This window comes from Salmo trutta, chromosome 27 (assembly GCF_901001165.1).
Source record: "Salmo trutta chromosome 27, fSalTru1.1, whole genome shotgun sequence".
NCBI lineage: Eukaryota > Metazoa > Chordata > Actinopteri > Salmoniformes > Salmonidae > Salmo > Salmo trutta.
In genome coordinates this window covers 26,970,979-26,998,033 of record NC_042983.1, presented here as the reverse complement: position 1 = coordinate 26,998,033, position 27,055 = coordinate 26,970,979, and the positions used below count along the sequence as shown (strand labels likewise).

At 40.8% G+C, this 27,055-nt stretch overlaps 3 protein-coding genes across 6 annotated transcripts; 2 read left to right on the top strand and 1 right to left on the bottom strand.

The window, feature by feature from the left end:
• Positions 1-245: 245 nt before the first annotated feature.
• On the bottom strand, positions 246-11,928 carry LOC115164775 (RNA exonuclease 1 homolog). Of its 4 annotated transcripts, XM_029717561.1 has the most exons (18): positions 8,218-8,339; positions 7,979-8,068; positions 7,074-7,174; positions 5,081-6,714; positions 4,900-4,998; positions 4,528-4,798; positions 4,065-4,258; positions 3,727-3,867; positions 3,489-3,603; positions 3,249-3,320; positions 2,961-3,104; positions 2,348-2,461; positions 2,204-2,277; positions 2,002-2,106; positions 1,728-1,843; positions 1,476-1,614; positions 1,182-1,295; positions 246-774 (listed from the first exon to the last, which is right to left on the bottom strand). In XM_029717561.1, exons 2-18 carry the CDS (start codon positions 8,008-8,010, stop codon positions 643-645), a joined length of 3,597 nt encoding a protein of 1,198 aa, XP_029573421.1. In that variant the 5' UTR covers positions 8,011-8,068; positions 8,218-8,339; the 3' UTR covers positions 246-642. The 4 variants fall into 4 exon arrangements, with proteins under 4 accessions (XP_029573421.1, XP_029573420.1, XP_029573423.1 ...); XM_029717560.1 differs by lacking the exons at positions 7,979-8,068; positions 8,218-8,339 and adding an exon at positions 11,829-11,928; XM_029717563.1 differs by lacking the exon at positions 7,979-8,068.
• On the top strand, positions 7,642-15,064 carry poli (polymerase (DNA directed) iota). Its single transcript, XM_029717564.1, has 10 exons — positions 7,642-7,854; positions 11,238-11,372; positions 11,502-11,666; positions 11,855-12,001; positions 12,260-12,496; positions 12,681-12,859; positions 12,973-13,064; positions 13,156-13,289; positions 13,544-13,752; positions 13,894-15,064. Exons 1-10 carry the CDS (start codon positions 7,770-7,772, stop codon positions 14,782-14,784), a joined length of 2,274 nt encoding a protein of 757 aa, XP_029573424.1. The 5' UTR covers positions 7,642-7,769; the 3' UTR covers positions 14,785-15,064.
• A 33-nt stretch (positions 15,065-15,097) lies between these two features.
• LOC115164778 (ras-related protein Rab-27B) lies at positions 15,098-24,668 on the top strand. Its single transcript, XM_029717566.1, has 6 exons — positions 15,098-15,656; positions 19,315-19,498; positions 22,086-22,171; positions 22,280-22,383; positions 23,125-23,248; positions 23,684-24,668. Exons 2-6 carry the CDS (start codon positions 19,340-19,342, stop codon positions 23,868-23,870), a joined length of 660 nt encoding a protein of 219 aa, XP_029573426.1. The 5' UTR covers positions 15,098-15,656; positions 19,315-19,339; the 3' UTR covers positions 23,871-24,668.
• Positions 24,669-27,055: the final 2,387 nt, after the last annotated feature.

Below are 27,055 nucleotides of genomic sequence, written 5' to 3'. Positions count from 1 at the left end.
CACCAAACGGAATCAGAATTTTTTTTGTCTCGTATTGTACGTTCCATTTATTTTAGTTCACGTTTGCGTTCATTGCCTGGTTGTAGAGGAAATGACAGGCTTTACACAATTTGAACCTGTTCCTTCAAAAGAACGGTGATGATACATAATTATTGAAATAGTTTATCCTCAGTGACACTGTGGTTTTACGTATCATCACATAACACCTGAAAGTGTTGAGGACTGTAGATAGACTGGGAGACCTGTTTCTTGCACACATTGAGTTTATTGGCTGTTGGACTTGACTCTAACCTCCTCAGGTGTCACACATAGCTATGAAAGCATTATGCTGCAATTCCCATCAACCATGATCATAATAATACCCCACAACAGATTTCTTTACTGTGCTTTTACTTTCAATATATTATTCTTTCCCAGTGTTGAGTGCATCCCCAAATAATAATTACATTGGCATAAGAGACTGAGAAGCATAACATAATTGAACAAAGATTAAACAAAAATGAATTCTATCAAAAAACTAAAATGTACATAAATATAATTTCAGTCCCTCTCTAAGTCCCTCCCAGACCATTTGAAGAAATGAGCCAACAACATTTCACCTTTATACAAATAAGTGACATTTTAACATACATCTCTGTGATTTCATGAATAACGAAGGTGGGCGATGCCAGTTTTATTCAGATCACCATCGTTTAGTTTTGCCATCTTCTTTGACCTTCCACAGCATGAGCTCCATACAGGCAACAGCATCTTCTGCTGAGTCATGGCCACCCACTGGAAGAGACAGGAACAATGCCATAAACACTTACTGCAAGACTAATGTAGGCCTGGCCTGTATATATCTTACATGTATCGGAAAGCCTTGGATCAGGAATGATTCTCACATTAGTGGATACATGTTTTAGGACTGTAGCCTCCTACACAACACAAAATATTATCTCTCAGATTTTCCTTCTCACCTGCAATGTTCCTTTTTATTAGTGTTCTAAGAACATTTAAAAGATGTAGTGAATGGACAGAATTGGGATTGTGAAATATTTTTCATTAAGAACATTCATGCAACATGTCTCCCTGATTTCACCATGATCAGTTTGATGGTATAAAAAACAAACTTTAATGACACACAGTAGATAGACATCCTCCCCACTGCCAGACTTGTTTGTGTTTGACCCACCACTCTCCTGGATGATCCTCCTGAGGTAGTCTGCTGTCAGGTTGTGGAGGGTCATCTTATGAGGCAGGCCCAGGCGGTGGGGGAACGACACAGAGGTGTCCACCACGGTGCCATGGAGCAGCTGAGATAGGCAAGGGGACAAACTTTATGGGCCAGTTTCCCAGACACAGATTAGGCCTAGTCAGGACTAAAAAAAAGCATGCTCTAAGAAGATCGTAGTAATGTTGTTTTATTTGATGTATCGAGAAAAAAAAAGACTGATATTGACTTTCCAATAGTTAAACAATGCAGCGCAACTCACCTTTAGTGCACAGAGGTCAGATTCCAAGCCGTAGCCGATCAGTATAGTCTCTGCACTGACAAAGCTCAGTAGTGTCTCCTGAACGTCTCGGATGGACGAGCTTGTTCCTTTCACATCAGCTTCATTGATGCCTGAAAACCTGAGGAACAGAGAGCAATAATGACTTCCATGCCATCCTTGTCTGAAATACTGGATTAAATAAAGCAGTCTGTCAAGATTCAATATTAATTCTGGAGTGTTGTGTGGCCTTACCTGGTGTTGTAGTCAATGACATCATTATCAGGTCTCACAAAGGTGTCATAGATGACCTGCAAACTGGAGTTGACAACAGTCACTCTGGCCAGCTCCAGACCTTGAGTGGTATAGCACTGAAGAAAAATACATGTATTAGTCATACAATAAACTTTACCAGATCACTAGTGTGGCAGTGTGGACATTGATATTCAAAACACACTGACCCAACCTTAATTGGCATGTCATGCAAAATGTTGCCTACGAATTCCATAATGTGACTGCTGAATCTCACCATTTCACAGTCGACTGAGAACACACCCGGGCATCCCTTGTCAGAGGCAGGCCTAGGAAGGGTACTGACAAAGCCATCCAGGCTAACTGCATCATGGACATGCAGCTGAGGGGGGAGACATGTGTGACCGATTCAAAATGTTTCCTGACATCTTTGAAGGGTCTTAAGGAAAATAAGTGTGATGCACCAGTCATCTTCTTACCTTGAAGACTTGGCATCCAGGGCACCCAGCCACACCTTCACAGCAGCTGTAGCGTGTTTCCACTCCACCTGGAACTGTACAGTAAGAGCAAGTTATTAAATATCTGTATTCAGACATTTAGAACATACCAGAACGTCCTCTCACCCTTCTTCTCAACTCCTTTCCCATAGTGGTAGTTGCACTCCTCCTTGCGAGTGTGCTTTCCCACTTGGTTCACAGAGTAAGTGGCACCACACCGACAGCAAATCCTCTTCAAAGCTTTTTTCCCCCAGAAACATAAACAAAAACACAAGTTGCCAATTCAGGAGTTAAACAGAGCCCTGAAAGCAAAGACATTATAAGGCTGGAGTATGCCCTCTTCGAGAATGGGGAATGATGAAAAGAACAGGCCCATGTTGACTACAATGCCCGAGGTAGACCAGTCCTAGGGAAATGACTCATACCACAGCCCATTGCCCTAAAATATGAACCGTTGAAGCCAGTTCCACTGCTTTCTTTCATTGTTCCCCTCGAATCAGGGACTGATTCAGACCTGGGACACCAGGTTGGTGTAATTAATTATCAGCAACAGAGAAACAGTACTCTGGACCTCCAGGGTTAGATTTGAATACCCCTGGCCTATTGATGTATTGCTTGTACCAAGCATGTAAAATACATGCTTATGACTAAATGTCACATTCCAAGAGGTACATTTTTACATTTGGTCATTACTCAGCAATATAGACCTGAACAATGCAGTGCGTCATACTGTACTCACGATCAGTGATTCCCTTTTTATAGTCTTCACGGTACAGTACGGCACTGCCAGATTTCTCTGGGTGCTGAAGAGGATAGTTATTCTCCGTCAATATCTCCTCTGACAGAATGTGCTCCTTCAAACTGTCATACAATGCAACATCTCCTTCAGCAGAAAATGAATAGGAAAGCTAAATGAGTCATGGAAGTGTCAGAAAAGCAGTCAAGATGATGATATGACACATAGCATAAGAACTTAGAAACTAATGTTATCCTTTAATGAAAATGTGTGTTGAGGAATGCATGATACCATTTGCCCAAAGTGCTTTTTCATTGAGTGGAATATTTCCTTTGGATAGCTGGACATAAGTTTCATTTCCAGCTGCAAAAGAACAGACAAGAAACAATTCAACTAGAGTTGCGAAGCCCAAAATATCCTTTGTTTACATCTTTGTCCCACCACAAGATATTTAACAATATAATATCATACTATTGCAACTAATCAAAAAGCAATTTAGAATACATTCACTCAGTTGCTGTAGATTCGCACCTTTGACAGAGACGGAGCTCTGGTTCTTCAGCCTCTTCAGTGCATTCACTGCAACACTCAGATACTTGAGTTTGTTGATGCTGCGATCATACACAGTCTTCTCCTCAGCAAGAGCCTAAAGTATAAATCACACTGTCACAGCTTCCAACAAAACAATAGATCATGGCAACAACATGTATGACAAATCACATTTAATATAATCATGGCTAATAGAAATGTTGACTGCTCTGGGACAAACCTTTTCAAAAGCATCTTGTACAGTGACAGACGTTTTGAGGAATTCCTCTACAAACAGGTTTACATAGCGCTGCCGTACGTCATGTGGGACTTTGGCGCTGACCTCAGGACGCATCTTGGCTTTACGTTTGGTAGGAATGGGCTGGGAGGACAAAAGCAAAGTAATGACTTTTTACTTGAGAAACATAACAAAAATGACCTTGGCATGCACAGTTTTTTAGAAAACATATGAATGCAAGCTCTAATGAAAATAATCTGCTCAGTAATGTGCTACTGTGTCAATACAAAGAAAACCACTAAAGCCATTTCATTCCACCTCTACATTATGTTGGTACTCACCTTAGCAGGGATATAGGCAGTAGGCTGAGGTTGTACAGGAACAGGGGTAACTGGAGTATGGACCGGGGTATGGACCAGAGTGACTGGAGAATTAGCTGAAGTGATGGGCAGAGTGTAGCTTCCCTCTGGGAGGATGAAGTGCAGGTTGTTGCCCACCTGGATGGCTGTTCCCACAGGTATGACGTTCACACAGGCTAGCAGGGAAAATATATAACCAATAACTTAGTATCATGTACAGATGGAAATAAGATGCATTTAATATAGATGAAATCTTCTGATGCATAACAGACAAAAAATATGTACAATAGGATATACATGCCAACTGACTGGAAGAGTGCATTTTCACCTCAACATCACCCTGTTGTACTTTATCAGTTACAACTTCATCAAATTGCAGTGGTTGGTGGTACATTCCTCACACATACAAAAGTATAGTTTACATATTAAAGTTATGGACTCTTACAGTTTTGCATAGTAGTTTGGTGAGTTGGCTGGTGAATGAGGTATTGAACTGGATGGTGGGTGGCCTGATGACTGGCCTGATGAGCAGGAGAAGGCAGCATCACCATTTTTCTCTGTGAGTTGGAGGAGATGAATGCCTGGCCTCCTTTCAGAGCAGCGGACAAAACGGAGGCCCTCTGCTGCAGCTGCTGGATCTTAGAGGGGTTGGACAACTGGGGGGCTCCTCCTCGGAAAGGAACGATGACCTGGGCTTTGCTTTTGCCCACCGGTGGCTACAGGACAGGAAGGCAGTCAATTACAATAAGAAAAGTTTCATGAATCACAATTTATAAAAGTCAGTCATATGCTTGAGTTGTAGCCTTCAATAGTGTACCTCATTATATCTGGACACATGGGCCACCCTCTTCCTGGGTCCTGGCAACGGTTTGGGTTTCACTGCTAACCCTGGTGTCTCCACATCCACAGCTCCTACCTAAAACACACAATGACAACATTTTCCTATCGCCATTGAACTGTACAACTATCCCACCCAATGTGCGTTTGCATGCACTTACAGGTGTACAAGCCTGGTCTGTCGATCCCTCTTCACCCTTGTTGGCTTCCTCCATGAAGATTCGATAGCATTCCTCCATTGTGTCACTATCAGATAACTCTGAATACTCGAGCTCCTCAGAACTTGAATCAATAACAATGTGTTCATTCATTGCTTCCACAGTAGGCTGCTCAAAAGGAGCAGATTGTAATTCTACTTCATTAGTCCCTGACGTAGTTGGCCCATATAACAGCTGGCATTGGGGGAAACCCACAGTAGTGGCCGCTTGCTCTACAAAGTTTGCTACCGGAACTGGACTAGGCAGGGCAAAATCAAGCCCTGGTGTTTGGCCTGGTATTTTCTGCAGACATGGCACTGATGATACGCTTTGTACAGGTGACCAGTAACTCTGAGCAGAGCTCTGTGCTACTGGCTGCTCACTTCTCTGGGTCTCAATGGGGAGTTTATGGGGGGAGGAGACAGAGGGAGGGACTAAAACATGAGGTAGTGAAGATATATGTCCATATGAGACTTCATTGGGTTGAAGATGGTTACTGTTCTCAACACAGTTGTAGGCAAGCTCACGTTCAAGCAATCCAGGCTCTGCCATCAGTAAGTTGACATCAGTCTTAACTGGCTCATTATGGTGACGTGTCTGTAAGGATGATAGACTCATTTTGAGAGACACAGGTTCTGGGCCACAGTTGCTTTGCGCAGTGGATTCAGCCTCTTGGTAATAAACTATTCTCTCACTTTCACTCCTCAGGTTTTCCAAGCATTTGGACAAGTCATCGAATACACTCTCAGCACTGGGTTCACCTTCATTTTCCCGACTAGCGGAAACACTAGATAGGCCATAAGTGTTGAGGTGATCATCTTTCACAATCTCAGACACTGCAGGTGGGGATAGGACTTCGACTACTTCAGGACCAGGAGTGGACACAGGAAGTGGAATACTAAGTGGAGCATGAGCCACAGTAGGAACAAAAACAGGGTGGACTTCCTCTTTGATTTCCTGTGATTGGTTTGTGGTGATCTTACAGGGCTTCTGAGCCCGACACTTCTTTCTATCGCTTTCCAGAGGTGGAATATCAATGATGAGGACCCCTTCTTCTTCAGAGTCATCAACTAGCTTGTTACTACTAGCTGGTGAGGCAGTGAACTCTTGAGAAGGTGGCTTAGTTTGGTCCTCCTTACAAACACTCTCTCTAGTCCTCTTCACACCTTGCCCACTTCTCACTTTCTGCTCATTACCTGGTTTGTACTCAGAACAACCACTAGATCGCAAAGAAGCTGAGAAGTTGGACAAGGGGTCGTATTCCAAATCAGTCCTGGGTTTGGAGTTGTCAACCACATACTTCCTCCGGGCGGGAGAATTGACTGTAGTTGACTGCCTGTGTGAAGACTTTACGCTATTTCCATTCAGATCTTTACCTGGTGTTTCAGATTTGGCAATCAAGACTTTCTTGGACCCTGTTCTTTCACTGTCCACCTGCACAGTTTGGTAACGAGATAATCTCCTTTGCTCCTTCTCAACCTCATTCTTCACAGTCTCAATTTCTTTGTTGATCCTCTCCAACTCCAAAAGGCAAGGGTCTTTGGCTTCATTGACCTGTGGGACTCCATTGATGGAAGTGGAATGAGTTTTCCAAACACCTGTTCATGGAGAAAAAGTAAATAGAAAACTGATGTCATTAAGAAAATCAAACGATGTAAATTACTACACACATGCCATACTATTTTTCCAAATTGAAGAAAAAAATGCAGCCACCTCTCATAATTCCTTAAAACATGGTCAGGCCAGGTTGATGCACTGCAATTAGGTTATAGGCCGACTTTAAAATAAGTAATCCGGTTTCAAATTGATGGGCTACTGCCCATTTCCACTTGAAAATGTAATGTGGCAATTAACGAGTATGCCTTTTTGGAAAACTATGGCAAAACTAAAGGCAAGCTGAAGATACAAATTCCCCGAAGTATTTTATGTAAATGAATTACAATAAAACCAGACTGACCTGCTGCTGTTACCGGTGACCCATACAGGGTGTTGTCAAACATTCCTCGCTCGTCTTTGTCATGCTTGTACAGACAGTGGGGCCGCTTACAGTGGTCACGTCTGAAAAATGGACAGTCTATTTCAGCGAAGAACCCAATGGAAGACAACATCGACTACTTATAATTTATCTGTACTCCGGCTATATTTAATAACATTTATTCACGCGTGGGCGCTTTCCATCAATTGTCCACTCACAACACTATGCACCTGTCATGACGTCAGTGTTACGTCAGTTTTATAGCATCAGTCGTGGCGCGGGACATTCTGTCAAAAATATTATAGTGGACTGCCATGCACAATCATTTAAATTCATGATGATGATGATCATATGAAATAAGTTCGCTTTGGTAAAGAGTCAAGCTAGCACATTTGAAATGAATTGACAGGGAATCCACCTGTAATTGATAAAGCTTTCCCCAGGCCGAAAATACAAATATGCCGAGTTGCTGGTGCCACCCAGTGGCTGTGCCTGTCTGCTACTCTGGAAGTACTTCAGAACTGTAGGTGGTGCAAATGCGCTTGTTGCTGCTAAAGCCAACGAACCCAGAATCAGACATCCAAGAGACGTTCGTGTGTTGCATGAAAAATCGAAACAACACTCAAACATATTCATATTAGATGTTTGAGTACATCAGAATGTTCATGTTGTTTAGAAATGGACGTGGGTGTTGAGGACATTGATGAGGATGAAACTGACTGGAACAGCATTTACTCGGACTTTGTTCAATCCCCCCATGTTGGTAAGAAAACAACACAAGTGACACCAAATGACGGAAGCAAATTGCTTTGCTTACATTGCATGTTAAGTGTAGTGAATAATACGTGTGTAATGTTATACTCAGTGTGTAAACAGTGGTTCCCTACCTGTTTCGGTTACTGTACCACTCCTTGGTCATGACTCTGGTCCATTACATTAATTAACGTTACACAAGAGTCATTGGACGAAGGTGTGTTCTGTAGGGGGAAGTTTTGGTAAGAGCCCTGATGCTCGGTTTGAACATTAGAATGCATCGCTTGCACTGCGGTTTTGGAAACATAACGGACCTTATTTCATATCAGCGATAAATCATTTTCAAAAAACAAAAGGTTAAATTGATACACACCTTGTTAGTGTTCCCACACGGCAATATATCCATGTTACAGCGCTTGTTTACGGAAAACAGACGGAAGACGAGGCTATCTAGCATGCTCTGACCACTTGTGTGTAAGAGTAACTCGGGAAGTGTAGCGGAAGTGTAGTTTCCTCGTATGGAGGCACCCATAGCTGTATGGATCTGTACAAAACTGCTACAGTAAGTGTAGATTTTTTTGTTTTAATAATTTCTTCTCGCTGATGAAAGATAAGGGCCATATGTTTCGAAAGCCATATTGCAAGACATTATTATTTACGTTTCTAAACGTTAAAACACAGCGTCAATATTGTAATTCACATGAGGCAGTCATGGGTGAAGCTAATGGCTGAGAACCTTAGGGAGGAGGCAGAATGTCGCCTAGAGTTTGAGAGTTACTGTACCACCAACTGAATGTTGCTCTGCCCAGACTACCCAAGCCCAGTGGTTCTCAACCTTTTTCAGTTACTGTACAACCAACTAAATGTTGCTCTGCCCAGACTACCCAAGCCCAGTGGTTCTCAACCTTTTTCAGTTACTGTACAACCAACTGAATGTTGCTCTGCCCAGACTACCCAAGCCCAGTGGTTCTCAACCTTTTTCAGTTACTGTACAACCAACTAAATGTTGCTCTGCCCAGACTACCCAAGCCCAGTGGTTCTCAACCTTTTTCAGTTACTGTACAACCAACTAAATGTTGATCTGGCAAGACTACCCAAGCCCAGTGGTTTTAGAAACATAAAGCCCTTTACTTTCATATCACATAAAACATTATTTCACACTTACTGTCACTGTTTTAACCAGTTGCAGCCAAAAGTATTTTTCAGTGACAACACGTTTCTGGAGGCCTTCTTCCATTACACACAGGTGTTCAGAGCATGCGAGATAGCGAATTAGCACAGGTGGTCCCTCTGTCTTCTGTCTGTCTTCCATAAACACAAGCTGTAAGTTGGAGATATGGCCACGTGGGAACATTAACCCTATAAACAGGGGTGGACTTAGTGTTTTGGAGGCCCCAGTTTTAGCCCCCCCAGATCCCCCCCCTGATTTTTTTTTTACATTTGAATGGGTCTTATAGTAAAAATGTATTACCTTTAAATGTGCCATGAACACAACCAGTTAGGATGTTTTCATCTGATTGTCAAACGAATCACTTCACAAAGTAGGTTACCTTTGTACATTCACCCAAAATAATTCCAGGATGCGAACAGTGCACTGTGCATCCGCCAACTTTCCTTCACTCATGCGAGTGGTTGAAACTCTCTCACCGGAGAAAGCATCTGAGCAAGGGAAACAGTGCCCCTCTGTCTTACTAAATGTATCTGATGCTGTCTGGCCAAAAAAATAGTATGATATGCCATACATGGGCTACACATACGTTGTTCTTAACTGACTTGCCTAGTTAAATAAAGGTTCAATAAAATAAAAAATATATGTCCTCTGCCTCAATGACGATGGCAGTAATATCAGCAGCACCTGTCTTTTTACTAAAGAAATGCATATTGTATCCCCATAGAGTCTAAGGGCCCGAGGCTGAGTTTCTACTAAACTAACCTGGTCGAGAACCAGGGTTCCCTAATACGGGCAAGCCTGGGGAAGTTCATTGTTGAAAAATGGCTAAATAGGGGTGGAGACCCGGTGTAAATCAGTGATGCCTCGGTACACATCAAACCAATCAAATGCCTTGCTTGGGCGGAGCTCCAATAGTGCTCACTAGATTAATGTCGTAGGTGCAACAGTGCCTGACGATTCTTTGGTGAGGATGGCCAGGAAATCGCTGATTTAAAACCCCATCAAAATATGTTGATGTATGCAATTTTATGTATAGAGCACATCACTCTAGTGTCTAATTGGTATATTGTAATTACTTCGCCACCATGGCCTATTATTGCCTTACCTCCCTTTTCTTACCTCATTTGCACAGACTGTATATAGATTTTCTTCAACTGTATTAATAACTATGTTTTGTTTATTCCATGTGTAACTCTGTGTTGTTGTGTGTCGAACTGCTTTGCTTTATTCTTGGCCAGGTTGCAGTTGTAAATGAGAACTTGTTCTCAACTTGCCTACCTGGCTAAATAAAGGTGAAATAAAAATAAATGAAAAAAATTCTAACAAAAGAGAATTATGTTTTTCTTCCAGGCTTTCTTCCATTTTCTGTAATGTTGCAAACTAGCATACAGAACAACTCTCTGCAAAATGTGTCCTTCCCTGTCTGAAAACAGTGGCGAACATAACACGTAGCACCAATGGGCATGGGGGGAGAGGGCTCTTGAACCGTAGAATCCTATCAAAAATCTTGCCGCTGGGAGCCAGCGACTCATTCAAACCGTTTTTGCAAGAAAATATTATCCAGACCTCCAAAGGCGGTGTGACAGCGATGCGATATTGGAGGTATGGCAAAGCGAGACGACTACTACTAAGCTAACATATGGAATTGTTTTAAGATGGTCATAGCAAGGATATTTTAGCTATTTGATTTTAGGACCCCTGTAGGTATAACAAAATATATTTTTAAAGATTTTTGTTATGCCTCGAGTGGAGTATTATTATAATATATTGTTTTATGCTCAGCTCATGAGGCCCCTTGATGTGAGGCCTGAGGCAATTGCCTTTTCTGCCAAATGGTAAGTCCGCTAGTGCCTCTAAAGATGTGTATCAATTTAACGTTTTGTTTTTTTCTCCCTGATATGAAAGATGAGGTTCGTATGCTTCCAAAACTGTACCGCAAGCAGTGCATGTTAATGCTCGGACATAGTATCTGGGCTCTTAACAAAACTTCCTCGTACAGAAGACGCATTCGTCCAATGACTTATGTGTAATGTAATAGAACTGGGAGTCATAATCAAGGGCTAGTAGTACCCCTGAAATACCCCCTCATGTGCATTTTACCAGTAGGTCTATGGTCTCATGAGTCTTCTCAAGTACCCCAGTGGATAGGTTGGGAACCACTGGTGTAATAGCTCTTTCACCTGTAATTGTTCTCACTGTGAAACTGCACTTCTCTCTTTCAGTGATCCACGGGGGCAAATATTGCGATAAGGTACCTGTAACACCAGTACAGAGAGTCATCCTGCACTTTGACCTGGACTGTTTCTATGCCCAGGTTGAAATGATCCGCAACCCAGCACTGCGGAATGTGCCTTTAGGTGATTTATTTTACATACTATTTCTATTTTGTCTCCTATTCTTTGTGTCTAAACGTTTTACTGTATCATTTTTCAACATGTTAATGGAAGCACTGGTTGCGTAACAACTTCTCTCTGGACTCCTTGTAGGTATTCAGCAAAAGTACATCATCGTCACCTGTAACTATGTGGCCAGGGACCTTGGTGTGACAAAGCTGATGTTAGTGACGGATGCCAAAGAGAAGTGTCCTCAGCTCGTGCTGGTCAAGGGAGAGGACCTGACACACTACAGAGAGACATCTTACAAAGTCACAGGTAATCAACTCAGTAACTCTTGAAATGAGTTAACCACCACAAACAGCTAGAACAGTGATGATCTCACAAACCTCAGATGATACATTTATTTTTATAGCCACAGTGTTACATTCTAATGAATTCTACCTTACTATCAGTTTTTTCTTATGGAAAAACTCTCACCTGTCTCTGTGCTTTCCTCCATTCAGAGTTGCTGATGTCATTCTGTCCATTAGTAGAACGGCTGGGGTTTGATGAGAACTTCATGGACATCACAGAGATGGTGGAGAGGAGGATGGAACAGACCCCAGAGTCTGCTCACTATTCATATGAAGGCCACATTTACAGTCTTGACAGTGAGTAGCATAAAGTCTAGCAGCATTCAGACTGGGGACTTATGAAACCAGGATATGGGTTGTGAGACAACCTGTGAAGCTAAATGTATAAACATTTGCATTGCACTTTCAGTTTCCTACAATTTGAGCCACTGTGGGTTTGGATTCTTAATCTTAGCCTTTAGTTCTAAGAAATTCCATGACTACATACTTGCAATCAGGTTGAGATGATGTGAAATTTAACTGTGAATTGTGTATATTTTTGTTTTGTCTACTCAGCCTCAGATGCCAAAGTCATGGTACACCCTAGACTAGCGGTGGGCTCACATATCGCAGCTGAACTGAGAGCAGAGATCCACAGCAAGCTGGGCCTCACTGGCTGTGCGGGCATTGCTACCAGTAAGCTGCTGGCCAAACTGGTGGCGGGCACCTTCAAGCCAAATCAACAAACCACACTTTTGCCAGAGAGTGTGAAAGACATTATGGGCAGTCTAAATGGTTTACGTAAAGTACCAGGTATAGATTTACGCTTTATTCCTAATTTGACTCTCAGCAAGTTATCCAAGTCACTACATGAAGTAGAGTGTAGTGGTAGATTATCCAACCTGTTGTTGATCCGTGTAGCCCCAGCCGTAATCACCTCTGTAGCTGTTGTCATGCCATTCAGTGCTTTACCTTTACCCATTATGGCCCATTTCAGGAGTAGGCCACCAGACTGCTAAGAGGCTTCAGGCCCTGGGATTGGTTGGTGTGCAGGACTTGCAGCTCTTCCCACTGGCTGACCTGGTGAGGGAGTTTGGAGTTTCCACTGCTCAGCGCCTCCAGAACCTGGCTTTGGGCATCGATGACACTCCAGTCACCCCCACTGGTGCTCCACAGGTGTGAGATGAAAACGGATCAATACAATAATACATTTTCAGCTAATACTGTTACAGTGCACATATTGATATGTCTTTCTGTATTTTTTCTCCTTGTCTTCATAACATACCAAGTCTCTTAGCGATGAAGACTCTTTCAAGAAAATGTCCTCAACCAATGAAGTTTGGCAAAAGGTTAAAGATCTGTTGAGTAGCCTTTTAGACAGGTAATCATAGGGTTTGAATTGCAAGGTGCAGAAATGGTTCTCCAAGTAGTGTTTCTGCTCTTAAGTTTAAGCTAAGCTGTCTTGGTTTTAGGATGCATAAAGATGGCAGGCAGCCTTTCACCCTTCGACTGACCATCAGGCGTTACTCTGCAACCAACAAGTGGTTCAGCCGGGAGAGCAGGCAGTGTCCCATCCCCAACCACATTGGGCAAAAGATAACCTCTGGTACCTGTTAAATAATTCTCACACAAATATGGAATATATTTTGTCTGCGAGTCATTAGGAATTGAAACTGCCAATGTACTGCCAATGGCTTCAGCAAATATACAGTAGCTATTGTTTAGTACCTACTGTACTGTGTATCTACATTTTAACTGTACATTAATTTCTAAGTATGGATTTCACAGATCTTGAATGGTAGATCAGTTACTGTGCATTTAGCAGCTAACACCTCTTAAATCTGCTGTGGTGTTTGTCAGGCAGCTGTGATGCTTTGGCCCAGCTGGTCACCATGGCCATGAAGCTCTTCCACAAGATGGTGGCCACCAACAAAGCCTTCCACCTCACCCTTCTCAATGTGTGCTTCAGTAACCTGCAGGCCAAGTGTGCTGCTGTCAGCAAGGGATCCATCGCCTCCTTCTTCACACACAGATCTCCTGAGAAAACACAGGCCTCCTCTCGGTGCCAGGTAAGAAGACATGTAGATGTCACCCATTAGAAGTAAACTAGTATCTCTGTCTCAGGCTTTACCCTGCCATGTGTACTCCTTATGTGTTGTCTTTAGAATTCTGAAAATGTGCATCCTTTCTCTCTCCTTCCCCTCTTGGAGGATCTGTATCAAAGTGTGCTTGGTAACCTCAGGGGACAGGCTGGATCTGATGTTGAAGGTAAGACAGAGGAGTTGACTGGTCAGGATGCATCACACTGGATACCAGACATACCTAGCAACCTTAAGATCAAGCCTTACACACAGTCAACAATGCATAGCCCTGAGGCCTCCCAGCAGTGGCCTATGGTGGGTGAGTGCTGCATAGGTGGAACAGTAGATAAAAGGACCAACAGTCCTGGGATGACAGATGTTCCTCCGTTGCCCCCCAACATTGACCCTGAGGTGTTTAGTCTCCTGCCTGAGGACATCCAGAAGGAACTGTTATCACCTGCCTACCCAGAGACCGCCCATAGGCTCCACAGCCATAGCACTCAGTCCGTCAGACCCACAGTATCTGATCCAGCAGACAGAGCCCACTCATCTCACCACAACCATTCAGAACAGCCTGCCTCTCTCTCTCAGCCTGCTGCATGCAAACATAATGACTCATTTCACAGCACTCCCATAGACCTAAGAGAAACTGTGAAGGGCTTTGACAGACAGCCCAATGCACCGACAACGAACAACCAACAAGAACCGACAGTCTCCTCCCTGCAGTATTCACTCACAGACCTCTTGGAGGAGGGGAACTCCTCTACAGGCCTCGTGTCACAGCGGCAGTCGGCTGACTGTGGTTTCCCAGGAAACGTTGACCCCAAGGTGTTCTCAGAACTACCTCCAGAGGTTCAGAGAGAGCTACTGTCTGAGTGGAGACAACAGATACCTGTCCTTAAGATTTCCTCCTCTTTGAAAAAACAGGGTAAAAGCCCCCTGGCCAGAGAGAAGAAGGCTCCAGCTAAAAGCAGTCAGGCTAATAACTTATTGAAGTATTTCAAACCCAGCTCAGGTTAGAATGTGTCCGTTATATCAAAGGTCACGATGTGGTGTTTAAGAATTTGGACAAATATTCAAATCATTCTTTTTATTTTTTGGATGTTCAGCAAGTGAGATTCATAGTTATTTTAGTCAATGCAAATATAAGGAATTTAATGTTAAGATATAAAAAAAAATTCAAACTGTGTTTTACATTTTGTAAACATATGATAATGTTCCAAGAAATATGTAAATAAAGATAATTTCCTTATTTTATTGTATAGTTTTAAATTGATAAACATTGGAATTTGTTTGCATTACATGTGAGCCTTAAAACGTGGATTTTTTTTCTGTGAAATTCTGCTCCCAGGTGCACAATTCTGTGTCATATGATTGATTAATATACAGTATATCTAGTGTAGACCTTGTATAAAAATGATTTACATACAGTGGATGACACAGTACATGTTAACTCCACATGCCCCCCCACAAGTTGACTTCATAATTATGTCCTAAAACATACTTTTTAGACAGGAAAACTCAGTTTTGAGTATTAGCCAAAGATTAGCCTACTTGTTGAGCTTCCAGAAGAGTAAGCGGGAGAAGGGGCCTTTAAGGGGTTTACAAAGCTTCCAGTTGGCTGAGTTCCACTGAAATCAACAGCAGGACATTATTTGTGGACAGGGCCTCAATCCAGTTTTTCTTTTTTTTTCTCCTGAGAAATACCAGAAAGCACAAGGTCTGTGAACACCACACTCTGTGGTTGTTTTTTTTTTAAGCTGGAAACTCCTCCCTTATAGCATGTGAGAGGGGAAAAGGTTCAATCAACAGCATGTCTCCCCCCACTATGTGTTTACCAAGCACGGGTTGAGCTCCCTGAATGGAAGTTGGCAATACCTCCGGCTAAATCGGTAAGACTGAATTTGTTTTTGTCAAATCTTGGTAAAGTGAATCTAATTATTCAGCGGCATCAGTGTGTGGCATATTGGCTTAATCATCTTCAGGCATTTCATCAGGCATTGTGTTGTCTGTCACACTGTATTGTTGGGGGCTATATCATTGGCCTACATTTTCTGAAAAGGCTACGTGAGACTTTCCTTATGTGCATAATGGCCATTTATCATCATTAGAATTTGCATATTGATTGATTTGATTTTGTTCTATGGCTCTCAAATATTTCTGGCATTACAAACACATGCCACTGATAGAACTCAGGGTTTTTTTTCTGGATCAAAAAGGGGCTGTGGTGGTGGGTGTGGCAAGGTTGGCTGCATTTAGCAGAAAATTTTTAGAGGTCCCCATCTTGGTGTTTTTTTGTTGTTGCAATTTTAGCATTTTTAAGCCAATTTCCTGCAATTCCCAGAAATCCTCCTCCGAGTATGTATGTATGTATGTATGTATGCTCGGAGGAGGATTTCTGAGAATTGCAGGAAATTGTATATATATATTTGTAGTTTTAAAGTTAATTTCCTGCAATAGACAAAATGTTGCGTTTTTTAAGGATAATTGTGGCTCAGTTGGTAGAGCATGGTGTTTGCAACGCCAGGGTTGTGGGTTCGATTCCCACAGGGGACCAGTACGGAGAAAAAATGTTTGAAATGTATGCATTCACTACTGTAAGTCGCTCTGGATAAGAGCGTCTGCTAAATGACTAAAAATGTTGTTTTTTTTAAACAATGCCTGCAATTATATGCATTTTGCCATGATGATGCTGTGTTATTTTAGTCAAGCTCAATAACTAAATCAATACTGTTAAATTCATTGTTTTTATAAATGTTCAATTCCCCTGACTGTTTAGCTTTTATTTTGGTGATTTGTTAGTTCTCAATTATTATATTATAAAACAATATACAGTGTATTCAGACCCCTTGACTTTTACCAATTTTGTTACGTTACAGCCTTATTCTAAAATGGATCAAATTTGTTTTTTTCACCATCAATCTACACACAATACCCCATAATGACAAAGTAAAAACTATTTTTCAGAAACTGATATCACATTTACATAAGTATTCAGGCCCTTTCACTCAGTACTTTGTTGAAGCACTTTTGGCAGCGATTACAGCCTCGAGTCTTCTTGGGTATGACACTACAAGCTTGGCACGCCAGTATTTAGAGTTTCTCCCATTCTCTGTAGATCCTCTCAAGCTCTGTCAGGTTGGATGGGGAGCGTCGCTGCACAGCTATTTTCAGGTCTCTCCAGAGATGTTCGATCGGGTTAAAATTCGGCCTCTGGCTGGGCACTCAAGGACATTGAGACTTGTCCTGAAGCCAATCCTGCATTGTCTTACTATGCTTAGGGTTGTTGTCCTGTTGGACGGTGAATTCAATTGATTGGACATGATTTGGAAAGTCACACACCTGTCTATATAAGGTCCCACAGTTTGCACTGCATGTCAGAGCAAAACCCAGCCATGAGGTTGAAGGAATTGTCCGTAGATCTCAGAGACAGGATTGTGTCGTGGCACAGATCTGGGGAAGGGTACCAAAACATTTCTGCAGCATTGACGGTCCCCAAGAACACAGTGGCCTCCATCATTCTTAAATGGAAGATGTTTGGAACCACCAAGATTCTTCCTAGAGCTGGCCGCCTGGCCAAACTGAGGGAGGAGAAGGGCCTTGGTCAGGGTGGTGACCAAGAACCCTATGGTTACTCTGACAGAGCTCCAGAGTTCCTCTGTGGGGATGGGAGAACCTTCCAGAAGGACAACCATCTCTGCAGCACTCCACCAATCAGGCGGAAGCCACTAATTAGTAAAAGGCACATGACAGCTCGCTTGGAGTTTGCCAAAAGGCACCTAAAGGACTCTCAGACCATGAGAAACAAGATTATCTGGTCTGATGAAACCAACATTCAACACTGGCCTGAATGCCAAGCGTCACGTTTGGAGGAAACCTGGCACCATCCCTACGGTGAAGAATGGTGGTGGCAGCATGTTTTCCAGCGGCAGGGACTTGTAGACTAGTCATAATTGAGGGAAAGATGAACGGAGCAAATATCTTTTTTATAATCCACACGGGAAATGTGTCAGTATTTAATGAGGGCATCTCATTCCTTTTTCAGTGTTTAAGGAATCTGAGTCTCATGACAGGCCTCTTTTAAGTATGACACAGATTGGAAATAAACAAAACATTTGAAATAATCAAGAAGGTTGTGCTTTTAGACTGTTCTCAACTATAATGGGTCAATGGATGTCCATGATGGTAATGATTTAAAAATGTAAACAAATTTTTTGATATTTTCTTCCACTTGATCTTTCAGACTACACGATGCTTTGTCATTTCATTTCTCAAATAAAGAATTACCAGTGTAACTGAATAAGTTAGAGGAGCACAAGTTCTTTGTGCTCTTTTGTATTCTCTCAGAACTATTTGAGAGTATACTGTATGTAGACAATGAAAGAATTTCCTTGCATCAATAGAAGCCACAGTTGAGTTTTCCTACAGCTCACACAAGACAGCCACTTGACTAATCATGTGAAAGCTGGGTGAAGTCATGTGCAAGATCCTCTCTGATCAACTTTCAAAACATCTTTGGGATCGGTGTCCTGTCCATGGGATGGTTGCGCTAAAGTAGGCTAATGCGATTAGCATGAGGTTGTAAGTAACAAGAACATTTCTCAGGACATAGTCATATCTAATATTGTCAGAAAGCTTAAATTCTTGTTAATCTAACTGCACTGTCCAATTTACAGTAGCTATTACAGTGAAAGAAGGCCATGCTATTGTTTGAGAGTGCACAATTTTTAACATGAAAAGTTATTAATAAACTAATTAGGTACATTTGGGCAGTCTTGATACAACATTTTAAACAGAAATGCAATGGTTCATTGGTTCAGTCTAAAATGTTGCACATACACTGCTGCCATCTAGGGGCCAAATTCTAAATTGCACTTGGGCTGGAATAATACATGATGGCCTTTCTCTTGCATTTCAAAGATGATGGTACAATTTAGTTTTTTACAAAGTAACGTTTTTTTTCTTTGTATTATCTTTTACCAGATCTATTGTGTTATATTCTCTTACATTCCTTTCACATTTCCACAACCTTCAACGTGTTTCCTTTCAAATGGTACCAAGAATATGCAAATCCTTGCTTCAGGCCCAGAGCTACAGGCAGTTAGATTTGGGTATGTCCTTTTCGGTGAAAATTGGGAAAAAAAGGGGCGGAACCTTAAGCCCCTGTGATCATGAAGCCACTCACTGGGAATTTGAGCTATGTGTTCTGTTAGACCTGTGTTTGCCTGTTTCTAAATGTTAAGGCAATTTGCAGTATATTGGCTATATTAACAGTACTGTAATTACATTGTATATTTATGACCGTTTCCAAGTATATAATTAAGTAAGGGCACAAATCAAGCCTGCAATGTCCTCAGGAAGACCTGTATAGAATCTTCTGAAGTCCTGGCAATGTAATAGTGACTCAACTGTATTTATTGTTACTAAATAATGGTGAATGTACAACTATTTACAGTAATGTATGTAATGTAGTTGTGTTCTCTATGCAAAAGCATGTTACATGCAAGTAAGAATATGACCATAATATGGTACTTTTGTTTAATATTTTAGGGCAGGTTCAGCACGAGGCTGCACAATGACAATGACTGATTGGGATTATGACTTTCTGATCAAGCTCCTGTCGTTAGGGGATTCTGGAGTAGGGAAGACCACATTCCTCTACAGGTACACAGACAACAAGTTCAACCACAAGTTCACCACCACAGTGGGAATAGACTTCAGGGAAAAGAGAGTGGTGAGTCGTGATGCTTTACTTCAGTGTGTAGCCCATGATGTTCATTTCCAAGATAACATTCATTTTCAGTCATCCTTGCTCCACAACTTCCAATTTATGATAATGTGGTTCTGCAAATCCAAAAGGTTGAACAGTTGATTGTTTTTTGCAAGGAATAGTAGGGTATCAACTCAAATATAGCTGCAAGCAGCGATGACCCGGGGTCCCAGCCTTTCTCGCCTTCTCAAATATTATGCCTTATTTTACAAGTCATACATTTTAGTTCAGGTACAACACCAACAATCCCTCACTGTCTAGGGATGTCTATCTGAAACCGGCAGTGGTGGGATTTGAACCTGGGCTGTCATGTATTACAAGTCGCAGGCACTAAACCTCTGACCACAACAAAAATTAGGACACTGTGGAAGAGCATGAATGTATGTATGAATTGCAGGTTCAAGTCTTGACTCAATCTTGTAACACTAATAAATGCCATTTAACAGGTCACTTTTATCCAAAGCAACTTGCGGTCATGCGTGCATTTATTCTTTACATTTGAGTGGTCGTGAGAATCGAACCCATTATCCTGGCATTGCAACCGCCATGCTCTACGGAGGACCACCATGTGGGTAGCGTGCTGACAAGGTAAAAGGCTGTTATTGTAAATAAGAATTTGCTCTTAACTGACTTGCCTAGTTAAATAAAGGTTAAAGTAAAACAAATACTGTAATGAACTGTACTGTGCTAAACTATGGTGTACTGTGGGGCTCAGTTGGTAGAGCAAAGCGCTTGCAATGCCAGGGTTGTGGGTTAGATTCCCACGGGGTACTAATATGAAAATGTATGCGTTCACTACTGTAAATTGCTCTGGATAAGAGTGTCTGCTAAATGACTAAAATGTACTGAACTTAACAGAACTATACACTACTCATGTTAACTCTCTTGGATCTTATTTCTACCCATTTAAACTGGTCTTGCTTTGGTCGTGGTCTCGATCAACTGGTCCTTGGTCTGGGTGTTAGAAAGTCTAGTCTGGATCTAAAGGGCTCTGGTCCTGACTTCATCTCTGGTACTCGCACCAATTTTATACTCTTGAATCCATAAGTATGGTTACATGCACACAATGATGTGATTATTGTGGATAGTCAGATTAATATAATAATTTGATTAAAACGCGAACAAGCTTTGCAAGAAGAACGATTTCCCTAATAATGCTGTTTACATGGACACATCTGAAATCAGGCGTCCTGATGGCACTCTGATAATGCAGAAAATCGACATTCAAAATAAACATTCTACAACACCGACCATGTTATTTTTGGGAAGCATATTTGATTCTGAGTTCGATCATGTAAAGTTTGTTTGTGAAAACTATGTCTAAGACGCATATATTCAGTTGTTCCGAAATCACTGATCTGCGCATATCAGATACACCGCTGGAATGCCGATTTTAAGGCGTTTACATGACCTAATAATAAGAAAGAACGCTCAGATAACTAGGTGTTTTAATCGGTTGATGCAAACTTCGATTTTGACGTCATGCCGATTAAGATAAACAGAGTAAGGTGTTTACATGACTATTTCATAATCTGCCTACCGCCATAATCAGTTTAATATCGATTTATTAGTGTGCATGTAAACGTACTCCATGTCGATAGTGGACAAGTGCACACTTCAGGTAACATTGTAGAGTATTGAGATGAATGGCCAGGAGGGGGCTCTGTTCCCTCCAAGATTGACTTGAATTGTCAGGCCCGAGCTCACTGAACTTCATTGGCTCACAGCGGCAATGACGTTTAAGAAACTTAATTTATGGAGAATATGACGATATTGGTCTATAGATGCTGTACACCAAGTTTCTGAGAAATCTGTTTAGTGGTGTCTGAGGAGAAGTTGAACATTTTGGGAAAAAAAATCATTTTCAAAATGTCAGATGATCTTCATGGTGATGTCATTGGTCCTAGAGGAAAATGTGTTTATTGGGTAAAGAGAAACCTTTGTACCCAACTCTTTGACAAGGTCAAATGAGGAGGCGGGGCTGACCTTTTGAAGTCAAGTTGTTTATAGCGCCACCATTTAAAAGAACACAACAAATGTATTATTGTTTTTATTTAACTAGACAAGTCAGTTTAGAACAAATTCTTGTTAACAATGACGACCTACCCCGGCCAAAGCTGGGCCAATTGTGCGCCGCCCTATGGGACTCCCAATCACGGCTGGATGTGATGCAGCCTGGATTTGAACCAGGTACTGTAATGATGCTTCTTGCACTGAAATGCAGTGACTTAAACCGCTGTGCCACTTGGGAGCCTGAATTGCACCATTTGGCCGAATTGCACCCGTATTAACCAGATGTATTTGTCCACCAACATACACCATCCCACCAAGTTTGGTCTCTATAGGTCTTACCATTTTAAGAGCTATAGTGCTCCAAAAATAGGATAATAATAATCCTAACAATTCTAATAGGTTTCAAGCTCCTCCGGGGCTTGGACCCCTAATTAAAACAGTACGTTGGATTGGTAAAACAAATTCCAGAGCCAAAGAGTATGTCTTTGGTCCTAGCTCTTGATATGACACTTATTTGACATCTTTCTTATGTCTTCAGACGTATTTGGGGACTGGCTCTGATGGAACAACAGAGAAGACTTTTAAAGTGCACTTACAGCTCTGGGACACAGCAGGGCAGGAGAGGTAGGCCACATAAACAAGCAGACAGTACAATTTGTATCATGTTCAATGATAGTCCACATCCATAGCTTTACCAGTATTTGAACATTGTTGTAATTGTATAAATTCCAGGTTCAGAAGTCTCACCACAGCCTTCTTCAGAGACGCCATGGGCTTCCTGCTCATGTTTGATCTAACCAATCAGCAGAGTTTTCTGAATGTCAGGAACTGGATGAGTATGTCTGTGAATCATCCATTTAGTACATCCTCTAAGAACCAGACCACATTAATCGGGTATTTCACTTTGTATTTGGCATTATCCGTGGTGTAAAGTACTTAAGTAAAAATAGTTTTTTTGGGGTATCTGTACTTTACTTTACTATTCATATTTTTGACAACTTTTACTTCACAACATTCCTAAAGAAAATGATGTACTTTTCTTACTCCATACATTTTCCCTGACACCCAAAAGTACTCATCACATTTTTGAATGCTTAGCAGGATAGGAAAATTGTCCAATTCACACACTGATCAAAATAACATCCTTTGTCATCTCTACTGCCTCTGATCTGGCGGACTCACTAAACACATGCTTCGTTTGTAAATGATATCTGAGTGTTGGTTTGTGCCCCTGGCTATCCGTAATTATATATATATATTTTAATGGTGCCGTCTGGTTTGCTTAATATAAGGAATTATTTATACTTTAACTTTAGATATATTTAAGTATATTCAAAACCAAATACTTGTATACTTTTACTCAAGTAGGATTTTACAGGGTAACTTTTCCTTTAGCTTGAGTCATTTTCTATTGAGATATCTTTACTTTTACTCAAGTATGACAATTGGGTACTTTTTCCACCACTGGGCATTATAGTAAATTATCTCGGTAGCAAGGTAGCTTGCTGTGATTCAAATACGAATTGACATATCCATAAATAACTGAAATGTTATTATGTCTTGCTATGATTGTTCAGGTCAGCTGCAGGCAAATGCCTATTGTGACAGTCCAGACATAGTCTTAGTTGGCACCAAAGCAGACCTTAATGACCTGAGAGATGTACAAGGAAAACAAGCCAGAGACCTGGCGGACAGATATGGGTAAGTGAGATCAATACTTGCTTGCTCAGGACAAAATTCTGCTGCCTCTATGAAATCTGATCTGACCGTACAATGCAATAAAATGGCTGGCTAGTCCTCTTACCATTGGCACGGCTAACTTGTCCAGTGCCTTAACATGAACTGAGGTTGTTTGAGTTCATACCTTCAGCACCACTGTAAAGCATTTATACCGATCCAGATCCAATGCTGGAAACAGGCTCACTATTTTAATACCTCTGTTAATTCACAAGGAAGGAATCAGTGAGCTACTACAAGCCAAGGTCTATGGATCTTCTTAAGCATCTTTAAACTAGAAATGACCCTATTAGAAATAAACCACAAGTTAACTGACCTTAATACATAAACCACAAGTTAACTGTTCTTTATCCATTCATTATAGTGTTCAGTATAATAAGTTACTCCCTTCCTCCTTAGTATCCCCTACTTTGAGACGAGTAGTGCCACAGGGGCTGAGGTGGACCAGGCAGTTACCACTCTGCTGGACCTGGTGATGAGACGCATGGAGCAGAGCACAGAGGGGCCTGCGTCAGAGGCTGCCAATGGGAGTGCTGCCACTAACGACGAGGCTGAAACCTCCACCAGCAGGAGGTGTGCCTGTTAGGATGTAGGGATGTCCATCCATTCAAATGTGTCACTATTGCATCAGGGGAGTATTATTACATTAGAAAGTTCAATTATCCCATACAGTATTTATAGGAAGTGTATTATCCTCTTATGCATTAATGTGTGTTTTTCTGGATTGATAACTGCTGCACTGTCAAGCTATTTATTCCCAACCTGGTCATCATTACTTGCTGAGTCTGTACATGTACTGTATGTTAATGATATGAAACAAGCAAAAGAACACACAATCTAATACTGTAAAATGATTCAAAGTAAATGAAAGCACCATGTGTATGTACATCTCAAACTGATATTTGCAATATGACTATGCTTTGTGTGATTCTAAAACTAATTGGAAGTGTTTAAAAAAGGTTGTATATCAGAGATTTTTTATTTTTTTATTTTATTTGACAGATTGAAGCATTGATGGAAGGAAAATACAGGCACATACATTTATCATTGACAATATATAATCCTAAAAAATTATGCAACAACTCATTAACAATCATGGTTATTTCCTTTTATGCGAATGAGAAAATGTATTATTCTGTTTCACAAACCGAGATAGCAAAGTGCATTACAGGATCCATGAGTTCTATATGACAAGGAGCACATTTGGTGTTTAGCTTGACTATTAGTGGAACAAAATTGTCATGCACATTGAATAAAGTATAGAAAATGTTTAGAGCCCATACATACTGTTAACCCAGACAAAAATTATTTGAATATGTTTTAATACGAAGTCTTCAGAGTAAATGCAGTCATTTTAAATAAAGTTAATGTCCGTTTTACCAATGATTGCCTTTTGACATGAAAATGTCTGGTTGCTTTGTCCTTATCGAAGAAATACATACAAGCACAAACTTTGGGTGATTTGCAATCCTATAGGTATTCAGGGGGTTTATCACTGGCATAGCAACAAAAAAAACGTAGCACACACCCGAGCTTTGGGGGGCCCCAAACCCCCGGAGGTCGGTCGAGCCACGCAGATGGTACTGAAAACATCATAAGCCATTAATAATTTTTTTATTACAGGAAATTAGTACTGCAACATTTTCTCTCAGCCTCGTGGCAGAATGTGTAGAATAGCAGGAAATTAGGTCATGGATTCTTGAAAGTCGGGGAAATCATTGTCCAGCACGAAAAGTTTTTTTTATAGTTGAAAAATAAGTGATTTTGTTGAATTCTTTGATCTAAAATGTACATTTAGCAAAATTATATAAAGAAAACCTTTTTGTGGGGGAATTTTCAATATACTTTCAATATTATTTGTTTCCATGTCTGCTCTATGCCTGGAAATGCCCTTGTCCCGGAGCAAAGGATTCCAATTTCAAACTCTCCCAAAAAGTGCTTAAAAAATAATGGATATTAATTGAAAATGTATTTTGTTTCTTTCAATAGCCCTCTGTGACTTTAAATAATATTTATCTCAAAACTTGTGTCTGAGATTTGGTCAACTTTGACAGATTTGTCTAAAATCCAGAATTAGTTAGCAATGAGCAGGGTCAGCTATACCATAAAGACCCCTTGTTTTAAGATGGTCATACCAAGGATCATTTAACTATTTGATTTAGAATTTTAGGATCCCTTAAGGCACGAGCGTGCAAAGCTGTCATCAAGGCAAAGGGTGGCAATTTGAAGAATCTCAAATATAACATATTTTGATTTGTTTAAAACTTATGGTTACTATATGATTCCATATGTGTTATTTCATAGTTTTGATGTCTTCACTATTATTCTACAATGTAGAAAATAGTAAAAATAAAGAAAAACCCTTGAATGAGTAGGTGTTCTAAAACTTTTGACCTGTAGTGTGTGTATATATATATATATATATATATATATATATATATATATATATATATATATATATATATATATATATATGATGAAACATGGATAAACAGTCAAAACAATAAAAAGGAAGATTGTTCTGAAGTGTCTCTCCTATATCTGAGAGATAGATATGAGAAAGATCAGGAAACTATTTTTATTTAACCCCTTATTTTAGGCACTAAACTATCTCCATATATACAGTTCTTCCATAAAAAAATTTAACTGGTACCTGCTACTTTCAGACAAGTCTTGTGAGGCTTGTGGGCATCCCAGAGCAAACCAACCAACATGCATGTGTTTGTGAGAGATTCACCTTTCCATAGAGGGGTCATATTAGTGTGTAGCCCAAACTGTTTGGACGCTACTGACAGAAGTTGGCAGATCGGCTGTACCATCTTCAGAGGAGTCCCGTGATGCTTGTCGGGGTTTGAGCAAAACAGAGAACACCATTGTGTTTGTGACTCATCTTTCCATAGAGGGGTCATACTAATAGCCAATCCTTTTGGACGCTACAGAGGTTTTTCTGAGAATATCAATTTTCGGGATATCTCATAGACTGACAAACACCGCTCTAGTTCTGCCACCTTTCACCGAAGATGTGGGAAGGTGACATCTCCGATTCGGTGGATTGAGATACAGCCCATGCAACAAAAAAAAACTGTAGGGTTAAATACTTGTTGGACAATAATTGCACAAATGAAATGCCTTTTATGGTGTCAGATGGAGTTAAATCCAGTTGTTGTATCTTGTAGTTGTATCTTATGAAAAAAATAATAATAATAGATTTTTCCTTTATATAGTACGCTGGCTGCTACTTTGGTTTATCAAAATGTATATTTCAAATGTTATTAATATTAAGACAAATAATTGTGGGGAAAAAGTTGAGATTGTCCCATCTTTCAAGAATCCCTGAGCTCTAAAACAGCAACATTTTCACTCAGCCTCATGGAAAAATGTGTAAAACAGCATGAAATTAGCTATGAAACTTAGACCTTGTGGGGGGACCGCAAAACTGCGCTATGACACTGGGTTCTGTTGGTACCATTCCTTTTGAAAACAAAAGTGTTGGCACATACTAACACACACATTGGACATTTTTCTCTAAGGAAATGTGGGGGAGAATAAATTCCCTTCCTTCATGTGAGCAGTACTATAGTCTTCTTTGGTAATGATCAGGACATGGAAGCAGTCAAAGGAAGACATTCATGGAGGCACAAACAATACTTAAGCCAACATTTCAAATCACGTTACATTCAGATAAATTAACATGTCTAGTTTTAATGGGCATTCGTTGGTATATTTACTTATATGAAATAAACATTCTAAGAGGGAAAATCTAATTACATT